We start from the raw sequence: 18,079 nt of genomic DNA, 5'->3' as shown, positions 1-18,079 counted from the left end.
ACAAAAGCTTAAAATGGCTAAAGGGTCCCTTAAGGCAAAAGGGAGAATAATTTGATGAATTTTAAATCTACGTTATAAATCTCACCTATTGATTGCATAAAATTGGTTGGGGTGAAAGATAAATCAGAGAATATTCTTTTACCTAATAATAGTGTAGTATAAAACTAAACAGTTTTTCTTTTTGATGGGCAGCAGGAGTTGGCATTAGCAACTTTAGCAAGAAAGCACATGTCCTCGTTGCTTGGTTAATGGATTAACTCTCTATGAGAATTGAGAATATTTTCTCACCAAGGAAGCTTTAAGTTTGTGTATGACATCCAGTGTCTTGAGAGTTGGTTCTAAAGGTCCAACAGCCGTCAGCAGTCAGGCATGGGCAGGGTACACTAGCTCACTGCATCTCAGTATCCAGACACCGTAGTTGTTGCTGGTGCTGAAACTAAGGACTGCCCTGATCCTACATATATCATCTGAAGCGTTCCCCTTACCCACTGTAGCCTTTGGATTAGGTTCCAAAAGCCTATGAAGAAACCAGTTGAGAAAGTCGGGAGTGAACAACAGTCTTTATCCTGATCACAACCTAACAGTCTCACATGCACTGAGGCAATGTCGTACAGAGATACCACTTTTCTCAGTGAGCAATGCCTTAGCAAAAAAGTATTCACTTAGAAAAATCTTTTGGCTAAAGCTTTCATAAGTAGCTTCATTCTTTTGGTTTCTGACATCACTACAATCTGTTAATGAAATTGCAACTCAAGGAGGCTAATTTGTGCTCTAATTATATATTAGTCTGGGCTGAAAGGTTTCTGGATGGAACAAGGTTTCCTTCAGGCAATCTTTTATTCCACTTATTGTATTTACTTAACAAAGAGCAGGCAGCTTTTGCTGTGCTTTTTCATGATAGAGTTGAGCTGTAGTGTTACCTAGCAAAGGGCAAACATCTGCAGTCATTTTTGATGGATTCTGATAATAGCCTTTAACAAGAGCAAGGATTATTTGCAAATGCAGAAAGAACCAGGCCAAAAAGCTAACAGATGTGCTGCTGAAAAAGTTTAAGAGCTCTTCAACTGGAATGCCTTCCAGACCAGTGGTAAATTAGCAGCCAGGTATTTTAAGGGAATTCAGATAAACACTTTCTCACCAATAAAGAAATTCCCCATGGAAATCATTTTTCCTGTGTCACTTGAAAGAAGACATTCTTGGTTTGGTTTTAATGCTTCTGCCGCAGGATGAAAGTCCAGCGTTGTTCACAATGTGCAGGATTCAGAGCATTTCCACTTAACTGAGGATTTCTAAGCAGAAGAGTTCTGTAGGAAAGCAACTAACTCCTTCAACGCTATGAATCATCTTTGTCAGTCTATTTTTGTTCTTCTGCAACCTGAAGTAGACAGTCTGTTCATGTAGGTCCTCAGCAAAGTACTCATAGTTTGTCAGGAGGAATTCAGCCTAAACAACTGAACAACAAACTAAATAAACTAGTTAACATACTAAATAAAAAATGTATCTTCAATATATCTCTGTTTCTAGTCTTTGTGTTAACAGCAACTTTTCACTATAGATAAATCCTGAGCCAAATTTTGAGCTCGTATAAATCAGTATCAGTTCTCATTTTGCTGAATATGTCCTGGCAGCTAATGCAGAGGTTGATCATGGCACTGGAAATAAGTGTCTGTGCCATCTGCTATCTGCAGGATAAACAGAAACTGCAGGTAGAAGGAATGGTACTTAATATGAATGTGAATAAGAAGGATTTCCAGTAGGATTCTTATTGTTTAGGTAGTAGCTTCCTGTGCACACCATCAAGGTCTTCCAAAAATCAAATCAACAATTTCTAGAATTAGAAGCCATTGTAGTGTCTTGTGCCATCAGCCCTTGAACTTTCTCTGAGACTTCTGGTTCAGCCTCTGTCAGGGAGAGGAAACGAGGAGGTGAGCTGATGCTCTGATCCATTAGAGCAGCCTCATGTCCTTCCTCCCAGGGCTGACTGCCTCCACCGTTCCCAGATGGACCAGCTCAAGCCTCCTGCTTTCCCAGCTCTGCAGTGCTCGAGCACCATTGCTGGGAAGCATGGCCAAGGAGCACTACACAGGAGCAGAAGCCAGGAGGGACGTGTGTTTGGTATTTGCACATGCCAAGTGTCATAAGCTCATTGCAGTTCAGTGAATTTTGAGGGGGGCTGTAGATTCAGGAAAAACAAAAAGGAAATGAACTTGCTGAGATGTTTTCGCCTGTGCAAAAGTGTGGAGTAGATCAAAATGCACTGACAAAATACTGATTTTATGTCTCTTTTTTTCTCTTTTCTTCCAGAAAAAGTAAGCATACTGTCAACCTTCATAGCGCCCTTCAAGTACGTGAGTCCTGGCACAACCACCATGGAGGATGAAGACAATTTAAGTAAGCAGTCTCTTTCCTTTATAGGCAGATGAATAATAAAGTTTAAAGGTAAAAGCTCTACACTATTGGGGTAATTGTGAAAAGGAGGCGGATTTGCAAATAGTGGATTTGCAAAAAGCCTAGTCCTCATGTAAAATGCAAAATTCCCTGATGCTAAGTGCAAACATGTTGTCCAGTCTCAAGCAAAGCGAGGGTTAATCTCAGCTCACCTTCCCACTTTTCCTTGTGCAGACCCTGGCATGGCAGGGCTGTAAGTGGTGTGTCACAAATGCAAAGGAAAAACTTCTTATAAACAGGAGATATTTACACTCAGGCTTACAAGACTGTGGAGCAACTCTTCCTTTCCAGTTTAAGTTACCTTAGTTTAGTCGTTTGCTTTTCTCACAGTCCCTAAAACGAGGACATTCTGGTGCTATGTCTTACCCCTGTTTATATTTCCTCGATTACAAAAGGACTTTTGCAAAAGTAAAGATTGCAGGAACAGGCCCTCTGCTTGAAAAAAAATTTTTCTTTTTTACTTCTGTGATATGATCTGGAGAACAAAAACAAAGAAAAAAAAGAAAGAAACCAAATCCAATTGAGAAGAGATGATTAAGCAGGCTTAAATAAACTAGATGTAACCCAAAAAATAGTCACCGGATTCTCTTGGGCCCTTACACCCGAACAAAGTCACTGACACTCTCTGAATCCATGACTGTAGAGCTGGAGGAAAGTGCTGCTGGCTTTGAAGGAGTTATGAGGTCTTCAAAACACCAAGAAGTCTGAGAGCGTGCAGTTAGGACTGAATAACCCTCAGTAAACCCTCCCATTTATCACCTAGAAGCAATTATTGTGTGTTATCCAGCCCCACTTATTGTAACGCATCTCAAGTCATTAAAAAAAGGGAGGGAAGCTCTCTGAACCAAATGAGCAACTCTCTGAGTTTCAGTATCACCTACCAGATGGGTTTCTTTTCCAGCCAGACACACACTGACATTTTGCCCTATTAGAGTCAGTGGGTGGGAGGAGTGGTTTTTTTTCCCCCTGTTGTTGCTAATCTGCCTTGGTTTGATCATGGTGTGGCACCAAAGGCAATAGCTGTTGAAGGAGTGAAGGAGCGCAGCCCTGTTTTCTGCTGCTGAGTATCCCATGGACATCACACTGTTCTGCTGCACAGGGACCGGCAGGTTTTTACATATCTTAGCAAAGGCAAAAAAAAAAAATCCTGAAAATCCTTCAAAATTGGTCCCAGGGAGGCTACATTTTCAGGAAGAGATATGAGAAGTACACACAGGAAACATTATGCACATGATGAGCTTGTGCAGGCTCCTCCTGTGTAATGTTTCCCAAATGTGCTACTTAGTTATTTTTAGGTAATGTAGGAAGTTTGTACAAGCCAAACACTGTAACACCATTTTCTTACAGCTGCTGTAATGCCAAGACTGCTTCTTGCCTGTGCTGGCTTTAAAATAGCTCACATGGACAGGGTAAGCTGTGTTTTCTGAAAGAGAAATAGCAAAATTCACTGGTTTAGGGGACATCCTGCCTAGTCCTCTCTTGGGTCAAACATACACTCCAGTGATAAAGATAGCAATTTTTTATTTGGTGCCTACAACACATTTTTAGGTGTTACTATTAGAATCTTTAAAAAGATTAATTAATTTAAAATCAGCCATATTTCAGTGTTCACTTCTAGTATGGTGGTATAAATCCCACTAATTTCTGTAGCACACCTGTACCTGTGTAGTAATTTGGCATTTTAAAGAGCTTCAGTGATTTGTTCTGAACAAGCAGAAGAACTTTCTGTGTTAACAATTTAACAGCCGCCTAGGACAATGCTAGCAAGGCAGAGCAGTGGTTTGCTTATCCCTGTAGTTTTCTGCTCACTGAGCATCCTGTGAGAGTAAACTTTCCCAGACCATGTGCTACATCCATACTCAGAGCTCCACTAGCTGAAACGACTTCAAATCCTTTTTTGCATTCTTTTAGGCCTTCTTTACAAAGGGTCTGTGGTTTAACCCCAGCTGGCAACTAAGCCCCACATAGTTGCTTGATCATTTCCCCCACAACGGGATGAAGAAGAGAATCAGAAGGGTAAAAGTGAGAAAACGCATTGATTGGAATAAAACCAGTTTAATAATAATAATAATAATAATAATGAAAATAACAGAGAGAGAAATAACACCCAAGACAGACAAGTGCTGGAAATGAAAACAGTTGCTCACCACTGGTAGCAGAGGATGGTTGCGATCCATGCCAGGTAAACTACGCATGCATTTTCAACTGGTGATTATTAGCATATAGACACTATTATTGTGGTTTATGATCCATGAGCTGATACTAGAAAAATCTATCATAGGCACTAGGCTCCTTTGGAGTGGCCTTTTGGGTAAACTGGTCATCAGTCTCTGATGAAGACTTTATCTTGAACGTGTGAGAAAAGGACCACTCTGTTCATTTCCAGAAGTCAAAGTTAGCTAAGAATGTAAGAAATGTCACACGGGATTAGAAATAGGAAGTTTAGCTCTGTACACTGTCTTCAACATCTGCTGTTAGTGACGCATTGAGAAGAAGGACATTTAAATGGTGATCTTCCCCTTGATATATCTTTCTAGCACGTAGCAAGAAATTTACTCAGCTACAGTTTGCACTTGAGTCATCGTATTTCTTAGACATCAACAGACCTGTCTAGTCCTCTTCAGAGCCTACTGATACTTCTGATCTCAACATCTAGGAACAGGGAGTTCAGTGATTTAGTGTGTTGTCAAAAAGTGCACCCTTTTATTGCTTCAAGTCTGCTGTCTATAGTGCTTGGATTGCATGAAACAGTGAATGATCATTCCCTGTTTGCTACCTGCCTGCCTGCCTTCCATGATGTTACAGACCTCTGCCTGTCCCTGATATTTAATCATTCCATCCACACTACGCCACGGCATCAAGGCAGATTATTACCAGACACACATACTTGCAAATCTACGGTGCACCTCTAGCAGGAGCATGTGATTCCTGAGGATCGTACTGTGCAATGCTGTCGTATGCGCAGACTCGGTGCAACACCCTTCTGCAGGTGTATACCTCTGCCCAGTGCCTGCAGAGGGACCTGGTGGTGATGGTCCCCAACATATGGATTTCGGCCACTGCAACAGTCTTGTAGGATGAATCTCAGCCCCAGATTCAGTGTATTGAAGCATGTTCAATTATGAGCATGTTGGTAAAATTCCTCCTCAGGCAGCATGAGGCACCAGAGCTTTTGATTGCACAGTGTGAGATGCAGCAGGGATCCTGCCTCTAAGAGCACAGCGAACATCCCCTGGCAGCAGTCAGAGCCCCAAGCAATCCCACACAGAATCAAATCCCCTGATTTTGTTTTGAAAATTGTCTCTGTTGCCATCAGTTGGATTTCTCCCATGCCTAAGGCTAAGCTATAATCTGGTCCTGATTCTGGGAGGCATGGACTTAGATCTGTTTCTGCCAAAGGCTGCCCACATTTTTTGCTGCATGCACTTGTTTGCTTACTTGAACAGAGAGCATCAGAGTCTGAGTATCATCTAAGTAAGGTCATTAGGTCATTTGAATAATTTCCCTTGGTAAGAGCTGTACTAGATGTGCATGGATCTCAGTTATTTCAGATAACAAGATGGGCAAAGTGGAACGGTGTGAGCTGATGAGGAGGGCTCAGTAGCAACAGAGAGATCATGGCAGGTTTCGCTTAAGTAGACTTCTTTGGTGAGGGTTTAAAAAGAAATGTCTGTCTGTTTTCATGTAAGAGAGGAAGAAGTGATTTGTGTTGTTAGCTACGAGTTTATTATTCTAAAGTCAAGAATACAAACATAAAAATACGTAAAAAATCCCAGCAAAAGAGTTCCCAATCCTCTGTTGTGGATTCAATAAGTGTATGAAAATGCCATCTTGCTTGCAAGAGGAGACTGCCCTACATTGCATTTGATGTAGTAGCTGACCTTGGACAAAGGCACCATGGCTCTGGCTCCTGGGTTCATACCTATTGCTTCTGATTTAAAATTTTTCACTTTCAAGTATGCCAGGAATTATGAAGGTCAATCCTTCTAACCTCTGCAGTCAATATGATGTAGATGGATAGCAAAAATGTACTCTACATAAGCAGGTCAAACAGGGGTTAGATGTTAAAACGCAGAAAAATAAAAATTAAGTCCTACCTGTATTGTTAAAAATGCATTGGTAGCAATATAGTGTTTACCAAATACTTCTAAAGACAGTATCCTTCCTCTGTCAGAGATATCAGTTGAATCAGAAGTTTGCTATACTACACAGATTGCAAATTCTTTCTTCCAGTGTCAAAGGTTTCAAATAATGTACTGCCCCTTGTAATTCAATGTTAAAGATGCCAGCCAAAATGAAGATGCCATCTACCATCTCTCTTTTCCCATCCTCCCTGGAAGTTGACTTGGCAGCAGAATAACCTTCAACAGGAACAATATTATCGCTTCAAATGTAGCGTGGAGTATCGGATGGCTAGTTCTGCAGAGCCCTTATGACCCAGAGACATAGGCAGTGTCATTATTAGTGATGCATTATAGTTCTGAAAAGCTCTTGATGATGCAGACTCTCTAGGTTAACTCTACTGTGCATAATGACCAAAAGGAGAAAAACATGAAAGAGCAGACAGAAGATTGAGGAATAGTGCATAAATAAATATATTTCACTAACTGCTTTCTTCTCTCTCATTCAATTACTGAAGCAAATACACGATTATAATGTCTCCTCTTGCTTGTGAAACTGCAAAAATCAATGAATAAAGTTACCTGAGGAGATATCCCAGTGCAGAGGTGAGGATTTTTTTTAGAAATCTTACACAATAAATTAGAAACTATTGCCAAAAAATGGTAATATTTTTCTTTCTCCTTTTTTTTTTTAACTCTGTCTCCTTATAATTTTATTATTCTCCAACCTTTCATCATAGGAAAACCATATTTTATTATCTTTTTTTTTCCCCCAAATGTAGAGAATGTGTTTTGGGAACTCAAAAGCAAAAACATTATGAGAGATAACAGGACTGAAAATGATCCACGGTTTTGCATTTTCCCTGTGTGCATCCTCCGACTTACCCCTTTCCTTTTAGCGCTCTTCATTTCTAAAATTGCTTGTGATTGTTCTATTACAGCTGCTTACAGTATTTATCTTACGCAGTTTGGTGTCATTTGCCTGCTTTGTCTGATTCTCACAATAGAAGTACATGTGCCACCATTAGAGAGGTAATCTCATGTCTGCTACACAGAGGTCTCATAAAAGACACATTTCAAAGACCTCCTATTTCAAAGATACCTGAAAGTATAAAGTAATTTCACATTGCCCGGCGACTGCCAGGTATCACACAAGGCTTCCTGAGGCACTCTCTGAATTTAGGCTGCTTCTGGTTTACAGGCGGTGATGGGTTTCGACCTCGCTGAGGCCTGTGAAGAGCTGAGCGATTTCTTGGTGTTGCAGGACAAGGTCCTCTAGAAATCTGGTTGACTTAAGGATACTTGCATGGATATTCTTCATTGGGGCTAGGCCAAAACATACCAAAAATGCAGACACGTCACTGTCACGCACACTCGAACTTGTGTCCTTTGCGCCTGATCTCTGTAAGTTTTACACTTGCATCTCTGCATTTTTTTCACTATGTCAGTGAAAACTCCCTGTGAGCCAAAACCTGGACTAGAAAACTTCATAGACAAACAAGTAATGTTTATTTTATGTCGCCATCTTTTTCGTTGACCACTGCGTTAGTGACGGTGATTAGGTAAGATGCTAAGGTCACACATTCTTGTTCACAAACCTGTGGTTCTCTGATTATGAAAAAAAAAAACAGCTGGAAAAGGACAATATGAATTATAAATACAAATAACCCCTTGATTTTCCTATTCAGTGGTGCATAATCAATACAAATTCTTTTCAAACCTGAGTACAGTGTAAAGCAAGATCTATCTTTCTTTTCATGCTTCCTGACTACAGTATCATTATGTACCATAATTGGCTCTGTAAAAACCTATTAGGTAAGATGAGAGAGGAGTGTGAAAGACAGAACCAAACCCACTTCCTGCTAAAAAGTATGTCTGAGTAAAAGTATTTCACTTTTATTTAAAAAAATGCACACACCGAAGAGGCGTATTCTGAGTGGAATGGAAACACAAGAAACAGTCACGGTGAAAAATGGCTGGCCAAAGCCACTGCCAGGGTAAATAGAGCAAAGTTAAAGTTGGCGTCTCCTTCCCCCTCTGATCAGAGCTTCCATAAATAGAGTTGTGAACTCAATGAGAAAATACCACATTATCCTTGTGTCTTAGTTAAGCTGACCTTTTAAATGTCTTATTTCCAGAGAGACTGGTTTAAAGACGTCACATTTTATGTGGCTGAATGCCATATGATGAAACTTTCTTTTTTTTCTATTATGTATTTCTTTTTCTTTCCTTCCTTACCTGTCTTCATTCTCTCCCCTTTGCTTCAGAAAGTAAAAATTAACTAGTCACTAAGACCTTAATTTGTCAGTTCATGTTCTACCTCAGCAGAGCACTGCAGCAGATAGCTCTGCGAAGAACTTTGGTGAGACACAGGCACAGGCTGGAAGCTCAGCATGTGCTGAAGGGCTTTCGGGAAAGGGAGCCAAAAGACTCAGTTCTGCAAATAGACCCCTGCAAATGCAGTCAAGCCATGATATTCATTCATGTCCAAGCAGTGAGCTGCTTTCTGTGGAACAACTTGCATGAATGCAGGCTTACTGCTCTGATGGGAAAAAGTGTTCTGATATTTAATAGAAGTGCAACTCATCAGGATATAAAGGAGGTTTTTAATCACGACAATTGGTTCCACAGAATTCTCTGCAGGCTCCTGTGCATCTGTCAGCCCATTTTAATACTGGTCTGCAGCAGAGACACACCGCTCCAGCAGAAACTCCTCGAGGCAGAGCCAGCAGCTCATCCCTTACATCCTTGCAGCCAGCTTGTACATCAGGGTAGATAGAGAGGAAACCAAACGTGGCCATGGCACCACAGAGAGGACGATTCTCTGTCCTCTAAGGACCACAGAGACCTTCTCTGTGCTTGGGACTCACACAGCCTGCGCAGGTGGCATGCTCATGTCTGACAATAACAAACCATGGGGAACACTCCACGCTCAGTGCTGGCTGGAATACAGCAGGCAGCTCAGAAAGGATCAGGTGCATCGCTCCAGGGACAGGTTGCTTCACGGGTTGGTTACGCTCGTGTTTGCTTCCTCAACTTGTCTCTGCCCCAAGCGACGCACAGGACTGGAGGATGTATCAGAGATGCAATACATTTAAACAGACTCATCAGAAGTGACAGAAATCTTATAGGATGCTTACTTGACAGCAGCACATTTTCTATCTCATTCGGAACCTCAGTGAGATGAATCTCTGTTCTCAGTCATGCATTCGCTGTAGCAAAGAGCTCTGCCTCGCAGCATGGGCGTTGCACAAGCGTAGTTCAGAGCAACGCGTGGTTCGTTGGCTTAACAACGTAGTGCTCCCTCCATAGCTCCCCACTGTCATTTCATTCCCTTCCTGGTGCTCCTGGCAGTCACTCCCATTGCTTTTCTTTGACATAGATCATTTTTTACATCAGTAATTACTTCCGTCTGGCTTTTCCTAGTCTTGTTGAGATTTATCTAGAATTTTTGCTATATTAGTTGTTGCTGATGCAGGAGTTAAGAGTATCTGCAATTGAATTTGACAGAATCATAGAAATCATAGAATGGTTAGGGTTGGAAGGGACCACAAAGATCATCTAGTTCCAACCCCCCTGCCATGGGCAGGGAAACCCTCCACTACACCAGGTTGCCCAAAGCCTCAACCAACCTGGCCCTGAAAACTTCCAGGGATGGGGCATCCACAACTTCTCTGGGCAACTTGTTCCAGTGCCTCACCACCCTCTGAGTGAAAAATTTCTTCCTTATCTCTAATCTAAATCTCCCCTCTTTCAATTTAAATCCATTGCCCCTTGTCCTATCACTACACGCCCTTGTAAAAAGTGCCTCTCCAGCTTTCCTGTAGGCCCCCTTTAGGTGCTGGAAAGCCACTATAAGATCACCCCGGAGCCTTCTCTTCTCCAGGCTGAACAGCCCCAACTCTCTCAGCCTGTCTTCACAGCAGAGGTGCTCCAGCCCTCGGATCATCTTTGTGGCCCTTCTCTGGACTCGTTCCAGTAGCTCCATGTCCTTCTTGTGTTGGGGACTCCAGAGCTGAATGCAGTATTCCAGGTGGGGTCTCACAAGAGCAGAGTAGAGGGACAGAATCACCTCCCTCGACCTGCTGGCCACGCTCCTTTTGATGCAGCCCAGGATACGGTTGGCTTTCTGGGCTGCCAGCGCACATTGCCGGCTCATGTCGAGCTTGTCATCCACCAGCACTCCCAAGTCCTTTTCCTCAGGGCTGCTCTCAATCCATTCTCTGCCCAGCCTGTACTTGTGCATGGGATTGCCCCGACCCACGTGCAGGACCTTGCACTTGGTCTTGTTGAACTTCATGAGGTTCTCACAGACCCACCTCTCCAGCCTGTCAAGGTCCCTCTGTATGGCATCCCTTCCCTCCAGCATGTCCACAACATCACACAACTTGGTGTCATCTGCAAACTTGCTGAGGGTGCACTCGATCCAAAGGACTCCCACTTATTATTCTGGAAGCTGAGTCTAGACCAAAGTATTGTTTCAAATGCTAGGAAGTTCTGTCAGATCATTTCTTAGGCTGGATTCGTGATTTTAGCAACACAAGAGCCTATGGTGTGAGTAGAGGCGGACAATGTATTCATTGCAAATAAATTATTCAATGCATTTGCCTATTTTTCTGTTTGTGAATCATTTGTGAAGCATTTCTAATTTCTAAAAATTTGTTCATAAGTATCCACCCACATGGATTATAGAACAAATATCAGCCTAAGAGAACTTTGCAAACTATTTACTTTTACTAGCAATTACCCGGTGTGAATGCAGTAGTTCATTTAAGTCACATGACATTAGTTATTCTTCATCTTTAAATGATGCAATCTTTTTTTAAAACAGGTGTCTAGTGCCTGATACAACTAGAACTTTAGGGACAAGTAAACATTCAGGACATGCAGCAAATCTGTGCTATAAATAATAAATGAACCATTATACAGATATTTGAGGAAAATCCCCAAAATGGCCAAAGCAAGTATAAATATAATTAACTCTTTTTCTTTTTTGGCTATTCTGCCAGCCCTAGGCATAATGTGAGCTAGTATGATGACAACTGTAATGTGGGGTTTTTTTCTTCTTTCTTTACTGACAGGTACCAGCAGTGCAGAAGTAAAGGAAAATCGAAACATTGGCAACCTGGAGGATCATCCGATATCCTCTAATGAGAGGGCAAGAGGGGGCACACCCAGCAGTAAGAGAAAAAGACCCTTAGAGGAAGGCAATAATGGTCATTTCTGCAAACTCCAACTCATCTGGAAGAAAGTCTCATGGTCAGTGACACCAAAGAACGCTCTGGTTCAGCTACATGAACTTAAACCAGGTTACAATATAAAATGGTTTCCCAGACAGGTCCGGTGCATGCTCCAGTCTTTGCTGTTGCTGTGGAAGTAAATGGACTTACGTTTGAAGGCACAGGGCCCACAAAAAAGAAAGCCAAAATGCGCGCTGCAGAGCTAGCTCTGAAGTCCTTCGTTCAGTTCCCCAACGCCTGCCAAGCTCACTTTGCCATGGGGAACTGCATCAACCCATCCACGGACTTTACTTCTGATCAGGCAGACTTTCCAGACACTCTGTTCAAGGAGTTCGAACCATCTACGCACAGCAAGGACTTTCCGTCTATAACCCCGTTAATAATGATTTGCTTTCCACTGCTTATCGACACGGGCGCTTACTCTGCCACAGGCTGGACTTAATTGGGCCACAGTAAGCAAAACAAGCACAGGACGGCCTCCAAAGCGGAGAGCGAGAAGAACCCGGTGGTGCTGCTAAATGAGCTGCGGTCAGGCCTGCGGTATGGTCTGCCTGTCAGAGACAGTGGAGAAGCAGCACATCAAGAGTTTTGTGATGGCGGTGCGAGTGGACGGGAGAACGTTTGAAGGCTCAGGACGTAGCAAGAAGCTGGCCAAGGGTCAAGCAGCGCAGGCAGCTCTGCAGGCACTCTTTAACATTCGGCTGCCCAGCCACATTCCCAGCAGGAGTAAATGTCACCATTTGCCACAGGTGAGAGCTCCTGGGTGGCCACTACCACCACATTGGAGGAACTCTTTCAATGAATGGGATCAGTATTGTTGTAGCTGTTGTTGTTCTACCAGATGGTTCCTCTGATGCTATAGCGAGCACCATACGACAAAATAGCTCTTTTCTTGTAGAAAGCGCCAGATGACACAGGCAAAAGCTTAAAAATCGTATCCTGAAATCACTGGGTACAATTCGCAGCCCTTTCCATAGGAGGCATAGATGAGAGAGCAAAATGTAGGGAGAAATACCAACATTTCGATTTGCTAGAGACAATAACATTGAAGCAGGCAGAAAAATAAGGTCATTCTGTGGTGCTGCATCTTTCTTGACTGAAAAGAGCCCATAAACAAAGGCATGACCATATCTTCCTTTTAAAGTTAATTTTTGATGAGGACAGTGCCATTCAGAGGAGACAGCAATGACAAGGAATGCACTTGTCTCAGAGCAAACTCTCCAGACAATCTGTCCCTAGAAAGTTAGGGATTTTTGTTTATTATAGGCTTACTTTTTGGACTTTTTTTCTTTTCAAATACACCTCCAAAAACAACACAAAGGATAATGAAAGCTCTAAGGTTTTCCTGGAACAATGTAGAGATTACTGCTGTATTCATACAGAAAATACAGATCTGAGGGACATACTTAGCACATCAAAATTTCATAGTTGGTCATATGTCAAAGGCTATCTTAGCATTACTGAAACTTGTTTCCAAGTTCAAAAGAAACCAGGATTTACAGACATTGGAAAGCATTACATGGATTCAAGTAATTTCTTGATTTGTTTGCGCTATCATAAAAGGTTTGATCCACCAGCACCAGGAGGTGATCTAACACTACAAAGCTCCCTTTATGAAGGGGGCTGTTAATGTCCAGGATTTAATGCAAAGCACTGGGTGCACTAAGAGTCATTCTGCTGCTTGCTTGCTGTGAGACCCTAGGCAAGTCATTTAAATCCAATATGCCTGTAATAAAAATGAGCATATTATATGAAAGAACACTTCAAGATCCTTAAGTAGTGTGTAAATGCAAATTATTAGTAGCAATTCTCATTAACATTAGTAAAGATGTTCATTAGACATTCAAGGAGTATGATAGGAGATTAATCCTTTAGATGACATGATTGCCTGCAGGACCCAGGAATTATGTTTGGTGACCCAGAAGTTTCCTTCCTGTGTTTCTGAAAAGAAAACATGAGAAATGTAAGAAATTCTAAAATACATCATAATCCTTCACCTCTTCCTTTTAAATCTGGTTTGTAAACTCCATGAACCTGTGGGATAATAACATATTTTAATAATAGCAGTGATCTTCACAGAGTGCTTTGCAGGCTTTTTGGAAGCCTTGGCCAATCCAGCAGTTCCATCCTCCCACTACTCCTCCGAAGTACGGATAGTTTTAAATGAGAAATCTATACCGTTCCGTGCCCAAATTAATTCTGGTAAAAAGTAGCTTGTTTTGATGAACATGCCTATCCTTCCCCATTGAAACCTAGCACTTGGATATAAAGAGGAATCTCTAGTCCCGTCCTACTGGCAGCTTTGTTGCCTCCCATGAACTTTGCTGAGTGGGTGTGCAGGTAAATACCACGCATTCATCAACCGATGGTTTGTCATGTTCTGACACTGCACTGCAAGTACCATTGCCTCAGTTCCTGAGCTCTCTGAAATATTCCCTGGTTGCTTGGCTTCACAACCATCTTCTACCTGAAAAATCACATCTTACCTGGATCCTCAGTTGTTCACTAGGCAACACGTTCTTCAGTGTATATTCCTTTTTTTATGGCCTTTTCTCCTTTCTGTAGACTTCTGCCCTCCTTATCTTCTTCTTCTTGCTGTTCTGGAAGTATAAATGTCAGTGAAAACATGTCAATGAACTTGGTCAGTATTTTTTGAGTGGTTATGTATTGTCCAACTAAAAGATTACTCACGCACTTTTAATGCCAGCATTCAGCACATTAATTGAGGGATAAACCTTGTAGCTGATTTCTGCTACAAAAGCTGGACCTCCTTACTAGCTGCTCTCATCAATAGACATTGCAGCCATGACACAAAACGTGAATTTATGTTATTGTCTTAAGTCATAACCCAGTTTGTACTGAAACCAACAGACGTATTTCCACTGATTTCAGCTTTTGCACTAAATCCAGAAGCATCTTTACTTGTTCCTCAGCTGTGTTATGCCATATCTCCTCAAGTGTCCTGTCTTTTGCTTCAGTCAGCCCGTCTGGCGTTTGGTCAGTTGAAGCGATGGTAACCGTATCGGGGAAAGTATAGTTCTCATTGAGCTGTGGTCAGAGCCAGCTGCTCCAAAAGTTGTTTCAGCTCCTTCTTGTCTCCCTGATCTTCTGCAAATCACATTTTCAAGGACACATTTCAAGCCATGTTTTCGAAGCTATTCCTACTTAGTAGGCTCAGCTTGTTTTGTGACCAAAAGTGTTTAAGAGCAGGAGAGCACTCTGAAACCCAAACAGCTTGGGGATACAATTTGAAATATTAGAGGGTTTTAATTTCTTCACAGAATAAGGAGTAACTATTGTCCTATCCAATCATTCACTCTCTTCATGTGCTTCATCTTATTTGTCAGGATATCAGATAGCTAACTCATTGATAGTAGGGACAGGTGACTGAGATCAGCTGTAACAGTTTCATCTATATTTTAAATATTTTGTAGAACCTAGGAGTATGTTTATCTCTGTGGTTGCCCTTTACAAAGTGTATTCCAACTTTGCATGTTCCTTTTCCTGTTCCTGTTGCTGTGACTGGTGGTGTTAGGCCAGAATTTGGCTTTTCCTAATTCCTCCCTGGTTGGAAACAGGAAAAGTAAAAAATCTTGCAACACTGCTAGTCTGGTTGTGCTGAACTGATGGATTTCATCTGGTAGAAAGAAGTGTCAAAAAAGTTCAGACCTCCTTATAAGCTGGATCTCCCGACCATTGACATTTCTGCCATGCTCATCAGGGCTCCCAGGGAACCTGGTGTCCCTCAGCTTGGCCCTCAGGCATGCCCTTCAGACTGACAAACATTTTTCCTGCTGACCAAGGGAATTCAATGTAAAATGTCAAAAGAGGCACCCTATCCTCCAGTCTGTCCTGATAGGTGCTGCCTACACAGGAGGCTTCCTGAACTGCCTGGAAATGCAGAGCATTGATGTAAAATACTGCCACCTTGATCTCTTGTGAGTTAGGCAAAACAAAGAAATGCAAGAATAGCAAAGCCAGAAATAGATGAATTCTCTGAGGCAGCTGCAGTCCAACTTGCTTCTTCAGCTGCCTCTCATGCCCCTCACCTGCAATGCTGAAAACCCTCCGTGAAATTGTGAGCACTTTACTATATTGGTGCTTTCCTTAGAACGTCACTGTGCATCCGGATTTTCGTCCCTGTGATTTTTCCACATGCAATTTGTGCTAACTGCAAAATTATATCAAAAAAAATAAAGGTACATCACACTTTACACCAGGAGAAGGTTTTAATCTCATAATTTAAAGCAAAAATAATTGAGATTGTGGCTTCTTCACAGCCCTCAGCAGTGCTTTGATCCATTTCTGTCATTCTCATACAGGTACAATGATGGCTGGGGGACCTGAAGCTCCTTGCCCGTGTATAGGTTAAATAGAAGGTAGCTGAGATAATCCAAGGACCAACTGAAATGGTCACAAGATTTGCCTATCAATCTGCCAGCTACTGTTCTTCCTCAAATGAGATGTCTTATCTGTGCTGTGCCACTAGAAGTGCAATAGAAATACTATTGATGGTCTGAGGCTGGGCATACCATGTTGGTCAGAGTAGCCAAGATAGGAGCCTGAAGATCTGTTGAACTAACGACAGAGATAAAGAGAGTCAAGAGAATGGAAATCACAATGCATCATAGTGTGCCTTCTCAAAGTCACTAAACATTGCTCCTTGTCTTCTAGCATACTTGGTCTGAACTCATATTATCCATCAATTAATATGCAATTTCTTCAATTATCAGCTCTTATGAAAGTCTGACAATTGTTTCTCCCCACCCTGGGAGCTACTGTTCTTATGTTCCAAAACAGGAGACAACATCAAAGGGTGCTGACCTAACCATCCCTAATGTGTCTGTGCTGATAGAAATCCATCCACATGCTCCCAGACTTTCCAAGTGCAGTGTGCTCATTTCAGGAGATCAAGGTGACCCCCAGCTGTGTCTGACCAGTTTACAGATTGTTTTTCTGATCTTGTCATCCCTCTAATCTATCTCACTCAGTCTAAACAGCATTCTTACTGCTGTAGAGCTAAACCATTAATTAATATTGCCATAGCAAATCAGTGATAGAGGGGTGCTTGGATTTCAAATGGAATTAAATTTAAAAAGGTGTGAAAAATTGCATTCACTCCGCTTTGAAATAACTCAATGCTGCTGTTGCTGGTTTGCTTCCAGAGCAGTGGCTGTCAGTTTATTTAGTCAAAAATCTCATTGTGTTTTGTGTGTGTCATCAAAAAGAAGCAGGTTTTTTTCCCCTTTTGGAAATAAGGCTAACTATCTGAATCCAGTTAAATCCCCTATTTACCAAAAGCTTCATTTGCTGACCAAGGCAGTCTGAATATCCCCATTGCACTGATTCCTTACCCCAAGGGAAGTGCAGGATTCCCGCCAGCTAACATCAGTGTCACCTTGGTGAGCAATGCCATGGGCAGAACAACCACCATACCCCACGTCTCTCATCCACTTCCCTCCAGAAACCTGTTTCTCTGTGATGCAACACTAGTTCATTTTCATGCAGTATTGATTGTTCCTGCCTCCTTCACTTCATTTCTCTAACTTTGTTTGCCAGCTTTCTTGCAACCATGCCCTCTCACCTGTGTCACAATTAAGCAGAGACTGAGGTTGACACTGACAGATTGCACTCTGGTGTGAAGAGGGACAGCACACAGAGCTGGCATTGAGCTTTGAGAAGATGTTCCAGCATGTTTATGTGAAGAGTTTTGTCTGGTCAAGTGACCAGGTCATTTTTTAATGACCTTCTCTGTTTCCTCCTGCTCAAAGAGAAGCAGCAGCGGGGGAGGGGGTAGCTCCTGATAGTGAGATACAAGAAAGGGAAACGGTGGGAACCAGAGAAATGCCTCTGCGATACAAATAGTGTTTGATATTCAACCATCTATTTCTGACTCTGTAGGTGAGGAAAGTTGCTTTTTATAATGAGAGCAGCGGGCAGTCAAGGTATTTATAGGATTACAATTTCTTAAGCAAAACAATGGCAAAAGAACCAATTTAGAGGCACAGCATTAGTGCACTGGATACTGTTATTATTATTATTATTGTGGCTGCTAATAAGATTGCAGTCACCTCTAGGCTCACAGTTGAGGAACCAGGACCACCCCTCATATAAGTCCAACATAAAAGATGATTATTGCCCCAGAGTTTTAATGTATATAATCTATGCAAGATCAAAGGGAGACGCAGAAGGACTACTTACACAGAATCACAGGAAACAAATTAACAAGGTAGAAAGGGCTCCAGTCGCTTGCCCTCATACCATTGGCAC

General features: G+C 42.0%; 1 protein-coding gene across 1 annotated transcript in view; it reads left to right on the top strand.

Annotated features, from left to right (window-relative positions):
* Window positions 1-2,369: 2,369 nt before the first annotated feature.
* The window catches only part of ADARB2 (adenosine deaminase RNA specific B2 (inactive)), a 119,398-nt gene continuing 103,688 nt past the window's right edge, over window positions 2,370-18,079 (top strand). Inside the window, 4 exon segments of the mRNA XM_086614785.1 lie at window positions 2,370-2,391; window positions 11,651-11,878; window positions 11,881-12,383; window positions 12,385-12,558. Coding sequence (XP_086470911.1) covers window positions 2,370-2,391; window positions 11,651-11,878; window positions 11,881-12,383; window positions 12,385-12,558 — 927 coding nt within the window.

Source organism: Tauraco erythrolophus, chromosome 7, assembly GCF_009769465.1.
Source record: "Tauraco erythrolophus isolate bTauEry1 chromosome 7, bTauEry1.pri, whole genome shotgun sequence".
Classification (NCBI taxonomy): domain Eukaryota; kingdom Metazoa; phylum Chordata; class Aves; order Musophagiformes; family Musophagidae; genus Tauraco; species Tauraco erythrolophus.
Note: the sequence above shows the minus strand (reverse complement) of the source record. Positions and strands in the feature narration are given on the sequence as shown.